The sequence below is a fragment of the Calidris pugnax genome, unplaced genomic scaffold, assembly GCF_001431845.1.
Source record: "Calidris pugnax isolate Ruff unplaced genomic scaffold, ASM143184v1 scaffold456, whole genome shotgun sequence".
Classification (NCBI taxonomy): domain Eukaryota; kingdom Metazoa; phylum Chordata; class Aves; order Charadriiformes; family Scolopacidae; genus Calidris; species Calidris pugnax.
In genome coordinates this window covers 41,294-48,498 of record NW_015091159.1, presented here as the reverse complement: position 1 = coordinate 48,498, position 7,205 = coordinate 41,294, and the positions used below count along the sequence as shown (strand labels likewise).

The 7,205-nt window shown below is 60.8% G+C and overlaps 1 protein-coding gene across 1 annotated transcript in view; it reads left to right on the top strand.

Moving 5' to 3' along the window:
- KAT5 (K(lysine) acetyltransferase 5) overlaps nucleotides 1–7,205 on the top strand; it is a 13,004-nt gene that overhangs the window by 2,939 nt on the left and 2,860 nt on the right. The window contains exon 2 of the mRNA XM_014959315.1: nucleotides 5,160–5,240. Coding sequence (XP_014814801.1) covers nucleotides 5,160–5,240 — 81 coding nt within the window. The remainder of the gene's footprint in view (nucleotides 1–5,159; nucleotides 5,241–7,205) is intronic.

The window sequence follows — 7,205 nt, the reverse complement described above, 5'->3', positions numbered from 1 at the left end:
CTGGGGGGACACCAGGGACAGGGGACAGATGTGGGGGGACACCAGGGACAGCCTTGGGGGACGCCAAGGACAGGGGACAGATCTGGGGGGACATCAGGGACAGCATGGGGACAGATCTGGGGGGCTATAGGGACAGCCTTGGGGGACACCAGGGACAGGGGACAGATGAGGGGGACACCAGGGACAGCATGGGGACAGGGGACAGATGAGGGGGACACCAGGGACAACATGGGGACAGGGAAGAGATGAAGGGGACATCAGGGACAGGGGACAGATCTGGGGGGACACCAGGGAGAGCATGGGGACAGGGGACAGATCTGGGGGGACACCAGGGACAGCCTTGGGGAACACCAGGGACAGGGGACAGATGAAGGGGACACCAGGGACAACATGGGGACAGGGAAGAGATGAAGGGGACACCAGGGACAGGGGACAACTGTGGGGGGCTCTGGGGACAGCCTTGGGGGACGCCAGGGACAGGGGACAGATCTGGGGGGACATCAGGGACAGGGGACAGATGAAGGGGACACCAGGGACAGCATGGGGACAGGGGACAGATCTGGGGGGACACCAGGGACAGGGGACAGATGAAGGGGACACCAGGGACAACATGGGGACAGGGAAGAGATGAAGGGGACACCAGGGACAGGGGACAACTGTGGGGGGCTCTGGGGACAGCCTTGGGGGACGCCAGGGACATGGGACAGATGAGGGGGACAGCATGGGGAGAGGGGACAATCCTGGGGGGACACCAGGGACAGCGTGGGGACAGGGGACAGCCCTGGGGACACCCACCAGGGACAGGGGACAGTGTAAGGCCAGGGGACAACCCTGGGGACACACCACAGCGGGTGACAGCCCCGTGGGGACACGTTGGCCAGGGGACACCCCCCGGAGCCGGGAGGGGACACCCCGGAGCTGAAGGATGTCCCCAAAAACCCCCACCCAACCCCTCCCCCATGACAAGGTGGGGGACACTGGGAGCCGTTGGGGACACCCAGAGTCAGGGGCCACCCCCGTGTCACCCCCAACCCTGGGGACACCCCTGGAGGGGGGGGGTGGGGGATGGTGACACCCAGAGCCAAGACCCCACCCCCAGGGGCCACCCCAAAACCTTGGGGACGTCCCCAACCCTTTTGGGGCACCTTGGGGACCCTTAAAGGACCTTGGGGACCCTGAAGGGACCTTGGGGACATCCCTGTCACCTGGGGAAAGTTGGGGACACCCAGAGTCAGGGGCCACCCCCGTGTCACCCCCAACCCTGGGGCCACCCCAAAACCTTGGGGACATCCCCAACCCTTTTGGGGCACCTTGGGGACCCTTAAAGGACCTTGGGGACCCTTCAAGGACTTTGGGGACCCTGAAGGGACCTTGGGGACATCCCTGTCACCTGGGGAAAGCCAAGGGGTCCCCACCACTGTCCCTGTCCCCAACGGGTCTCTGGTTTTGTCCCCAAGGGGTCCCTGTCATCATCTGTCCCCAACGGGTCTCTGGTTTTGTCCCCAACGGGTCCCTGTCCCCAACGGGTGTCTGGCTTTGTCCCCAAGGGGTCCCTGTCCCCATCCCTGTCCCCAACGGGTCCCCAACAGGTCCCCACCAGTGTCCCTGTCCCCAAGGGGTCCCTGTCACCATCCCTGTCCCCAAGGGGTCCCCAACAGGTCCCCACCAGTGTCCCTGTCCCCAACGGGTCCCTGTCCCCATCCCTGTCCCCAAGGGGTCCCTGTCACCCTCCCTGTCCCCAACGGGTCCCCAACAGGTCCCCAAAAGGTCCCCACCACTGTCCCTGTCCCCAAGGGCTCCCTGTCACCCTCCCTGTCCCCATCTTTGTCCCTGTCCCCAACAGGTCCCCAGTGGGTCCCTGTCCCTGTCCCCAACGGGTCTCTGGTTGTGTCCCCAAGAGGTCCCTGTCCCCAACGGGTCCCCGTCACCCTCCCTGTCCCCAACAGGTCCCCATCATTGTCCCTGTCCCCAAGGGTTCCCTGTCCCCATCCCTGTCCCCAACGGGTCCCCAACAGGTCCCCACCACTGTCCCTGTCCCCAAGGGGTCTCTGTCACCCTCCCTGTCCCCAACGGGTCCCTGTCACCCTCCCTGTCCCCAATGGGTCCCCAAAAGGTCCCCACCACTGTCCCTGTCCCCAACAGGTCCCTGTCACCATCCCTGTCCCCAACGGGTCTCTGGTTTTGTCCCCAAGGGGTCCCCACCACTGTCCCTGTCCCCAACGGGTCTCTGGTTTTGTCCCCAAGGGGTCCCTGTCCCCATCCCTGTCCCCAACAGGTCCCCACCACTGTCCCTGTCCCCAATGGGCCCCTGTCATCATCTCTGTCCCCAACGGGTCCCCACCAATGTCCCTGTCCCCAACGGGTCCCTGTCACCCTCCCTGTCCCCAACGGGTCTCTGGTTTTGTCCCCAAGAGGTCCCCACCACTGTCCCTGTCCCCAAGGGCTCCCTGTCACCCTCCCTGTCCCCATCTTTGTCCCTGTCCCCAACAGGTCCCCAGTGGGTCCCTGTCCCTGTCCCCAACGGGTCTCTGGTTGTGTCCCCAAGAGGTCCCTGTCCCCAACGGGTCCCCGTCACCCTCCCTGTCCCCAACAGGTCCCCATCATTGTCCCTGTCCCCAAGGGTTCCCTGTCCCCATCCCTGTCCCCAACGGGTCCCCAACAGGTCCCCACCACTGTCCCTGTCCCCAAGGGGTCTCTGTCACCCTCCCTGTCCCCAACGGGTCCCTGTCACCCTCCCTGTCCCCAATGGGTCCCCAAAAGGTCCCCACCACTGTCCCTGTCCCCAACAGGTCCCTGTCACCATCCCTGTCCCCAACGGGTCTCTGGTTTTGTCCCCAAGGGGTCCCCACCACTGTCCCTGTCCCCAACGGGTCTCTGGTTTTGTCCCCAAGGGGTCCCTGTCCCCAAAGGGTCCCCATCTTTGTCCCTGTCCCCATCCCTGTCCCCAACGGGTCTCTGGTTTTGTCCCCAACAGGTCCCCATCTTTGTCCCTGTCCCCAGTGGGTGTCTAGTTTTGTCCCCAACGGGTCCCCATCACCATCTCTGTCCCCAACAGGTTCCTGTCCCTGTCCCCAAGGGGTCCCTGTCATCATCCCTGTCCCCAAAGGGTTCCCTGTCACTCTCCCTGTCCCCAACGGGTGTCTGGTTTTGTCCCCAAGGGGTCCCTGTCCCCAACGGGTCCCCATCTTTGTCCCTGTCCCCAGTGGGTGTCTGGTTTTGTCCCCAATGGGTCCCTATCTTTTTCCCCATCCCTGTCCCCAGTGGGTCACTGTCCCTGTCCCCAACGGGTCCCTGTCACCCTCCCTGTCCCCAACGGGTCTCTGGTTTTGTCCCCAAGGGGTCCCTGTCACCATCCCTGTCCCCAACAGGTCCCTGTCACCGTCCCTGTCCCCAACGGGTCCCCAACAGGTCCCCACCACTGTCCCTGTCCCCAACGGGTCCCCACCAGTGTCCCTGTCCCCAACAGGTCCGCACCATTGTCCCTGTCCCCAACAGGTCCCCACCAGTGTCCCTGTCCCCAACGGGTCCCCAACAGGTCCCTGTCCCCAGTGGGTCCCTGGTTTTGTCCCCAACAGGTCCCTGTCCCCAATGGGTCCCCACCACTGTCCCTGTCCCCAACGGGTCCCTGTCATAATCCCTGTCCCCAAAGAGTCCCCAACAGGTCCCTGTCCCCAACGGGTCCCCATCATTGTCCCTGTCCCCACGGGTGTCTGGTTTTGTCCCCAAGGGGTCCCTGTCCCCATCCCTGTCCCCAACAGGTCCCCACCACTGTCCCTGTCCCCAACGGGTCCCCAACAGGTCCCTGTCCCCAACGGGTCCCCAACAGGTCCCTGTCCCCAACGGGTCCCCAACAGGTCCCTGTCCCCAACGGGTCCCCAACAGGTCCCTGTCCCCAACGGGTCCCCAACAGGTCCCTGTCCCCAACGGGTCCCCAACAGGTCCCTGTCCCCAACGGGTCCCCAACAGGTCCCTGTCCCCAACGGGTCCCCAACAGGTCCCTGTCCCCAACGGGTCCCCAACAGGTCCCTGTCCCCAACGGGTCCCCAACAGGTCCCTGTCCCCAACGGGTCCCCAACAGGTCCCTGTCCCCAACGGGTCCCCAACAGGTCCCTGTCCCCAACGGGTCCCCAACAGGTCCCTGTCCCCAACGGGTCCCCAACAGGTCCCTGTCCCCAACGGGTCCCCAACAGGTCCCTGTCCCCAACGGGTCCCCAACAGGTCCCTGTCCCCAACGGGTCCCCAACAGGTCCCTGTCCCCAACGGGTCCCCAACAGGTCCCTGTCCCCAACGGGTCCCCATCATTGTCCCTGTCCCCACGGGTGTCTGGTTTTGTCCCCAAGGGGTCCCTGTCCCCATCCCTGTCCCCAACAGGTCCCCACCACTGTCCCTGTCCCCAATGGGCCCCTGTCATCATCTCTGTCCCCAACGGGTCCCCACCAATGTCCCTGTCCCCAACGGGTCCCTGTCACCCTCCCTGTCCCCAACGGGTCTCTGGTTTTGTCCCCAAGGGGTCCCTGTCCCCAATGGGTGTCTGGTTTTGTCCCCAATGGGCTGCTGGGGTGATACTGGGAGCACTGGGGGGCTACGGGGGCGATACTGGGAGTACTGGGGACCACTAGGGTCTACTGGGAGCACTGGGGGGGGCTGCTGGGGTGATACTGGGAGCACTGGGGGGCTACGGGGGCGATACTGGGAGTACTGGGGACCACTAGGGTCTACTGGGAGCACTGGGGGGGGCTGCTGGGGTGATACTGGGAGCACTGGGGGGCTACGGGGGCAATACTGGGAGTACTGGGGGGGGGCTGCGGGGGTGGTTCTGGGAGCACTGGGGGGATACTGGGGATCTCTAGGGGCTACGGGGTGATACTGGGGACCACTAGGGTCTACTGGGAACACTGGGGGGGGCTGCTGGGGTGATACTGGGAGCACTGGGGTGGCTGCTGGGGTGATACTGGGAGTACTGGGACGATACTGGGGACCACTAGGGGTTACCGGGGCCATTCTGGGATCCCTGTCGGGGGGGCAACTGGGGACTGTTAGTGGCTACTGGGGCGATACTGGGAGCACTGGGGAGGGGCGACAGAGCCTCTTACTGCTCCCAGTAGCGGGGCTGGGCCTTACTGGGAGGGACTGGGAGGGACTGACTGGTGTCCCCGCAGAAGCGTAAGGTGGAGGTGGTGTCACCCGCCACCCCCGTCCCCGCCGCCACCGAGACCTCGCAGGCCTCCGTCTTCCCCCAGGTGAGACCAGTGCTTCCCAGTATACACCAGTAAGCACCTAGTCACACCAGTAACCGCCCAGTAGCGGACCCTCGCGTTCCCACCAGTCTCGGGTAGTGATTCCCAGTTCTCCCCAGTAACAGCACTACAGGCTTCACCATTGTAATTGCCCCATCGCACCAGTATCCGACCAGTAACACCAGTAACTTCCCAACGCCACCAGTATTCTCTTAGTAAAGGCAACGTGCTTTTAGGAGCTAACCAGTGACACCAGTAACTAACCAGTAAGACCAGTAAGTAGTCAGCAAGAGCGATGACGACGCCGTAGCTTTCCACTAACACTGGTTATTCCCCAGTACTTCCCAGTAACACCAGTAGTCTCTTAGTAAAACCAGTAAGTGCCGAGTAACACCAGTGAGTAACCGGTAACCAACAACTTAGCTAACCAGTGACACCAGTAACTAACCAGTACGACCAGTAAGCAGTCAGCAAGAGCGACGACGACCCCATAGCTTTCCAGTAACACTGGTTATTCCCCAGTACTTCCCAGTAACACCAGTAGTCTCTTAGTAAAACCAGTAAGTGCCGAGTAACACCAGTGAGTAACCGGTAACCAACAACTTAGCTAACCAGTGACACCAGTAACTAACCAGTAGGACCAGTAAGTAGTCAGCAAGAGCGATGACGACCCCGTAGCTTTCCAGTAACACTGGTTATTCCCCAGTACTTCCCAGTAACACCAGTAGTCTCTTAGTGAAACCAGTAAGTGCCAAGTAACACCAGTAAGTAACCAGTAACCAACCCCTAAGTAACCCGGGGTCCCTGTCCCCAACGGGTCCCCATCTTTGTCCCTGTCCCCAGTGGGTGTCTGGTTTTGTCCCCAATGGGTCCCTATCTTTTTCCCCATCCCTGTCCCCAGTGGGTCACTGTCCCTGTCCCCAACGGGTCCCTGTCACCCTCCCTGTCCCCAACGGGTCTCTGGTTTTGTCCCCAAGGGGTCCCTGTCCCCAATGGGTGTCTGGTTTTGTCCCCAATGGGCTGCTGGGGTGATACTGGGAGCACTGGGGGGCTACGGGGGCGATACTGGGAGTACTGGGGACCACTAGGGTCTACTGGGAGCACTGGGGGGGGCTGCTGGGGTGATACTGGGAGCACTGGGGGGTTAGCTAACCAGTGACACCAGTAACTAACCAGTACGACCAGTAAGCAGTCAGCAAGAGCGACGACGACCCCATAGCTTTCCAGTAACACTGGTTATTCCCCAGTACTTCCCAGTAACACCAGTAGTCTCTTAGTAAAACCAGTAAGTGCCGAGTAACACCAGTGAGTAACCGGTAACCAACAACTTAGCTAACCAGTGACACCAGTAACTAACCAGTAGGACCAGTAAGTAGTCAGCAAGAGCGATGACGACCCCGTAGCTTTCCAGTAACACTGGTTATTCCCCAGTACTTCCCAGTAACACCAGTAGTCTCTTAGTGAAACCAGTAAGTGCCAAGTAACACCAGTAAGTAACCAGTAACCAACCCCTAAGTAACCAGTAACACCAGTAACTAACCAGTTATACTAGTAAACAACCAGTAGCACCAGTAATTAACCAGTAATGAGGCAATAACCCACCAGTAACCAACCAGTAACACCAGTAATTAACCAATAACTAGCTAATAACGCACCAGTAACACCAGTAACTGGCCAATAACCCACCAGTAACCAACCAGTAGCACCAGTAATTAACCAATAACTAGCCAATAACCCACCAGTAACCAACCAGTAGCACCAGTAATTAACCAGTAACTAGCCAATAACCCACCAGTAACACCAGTAACCAACCAGTAGCACCAGTAATTAACCAGTAACTACCCAGTAACCCACCAGTAACACCAGTAACCAACCAGTAATTGCTCAGTAATCACTTATTAACACAAGTGCCCCTTAGGACCCACCCCAACTCTTCCCAGTACCCCCCCCCCAGTCCTCCCAGTAACA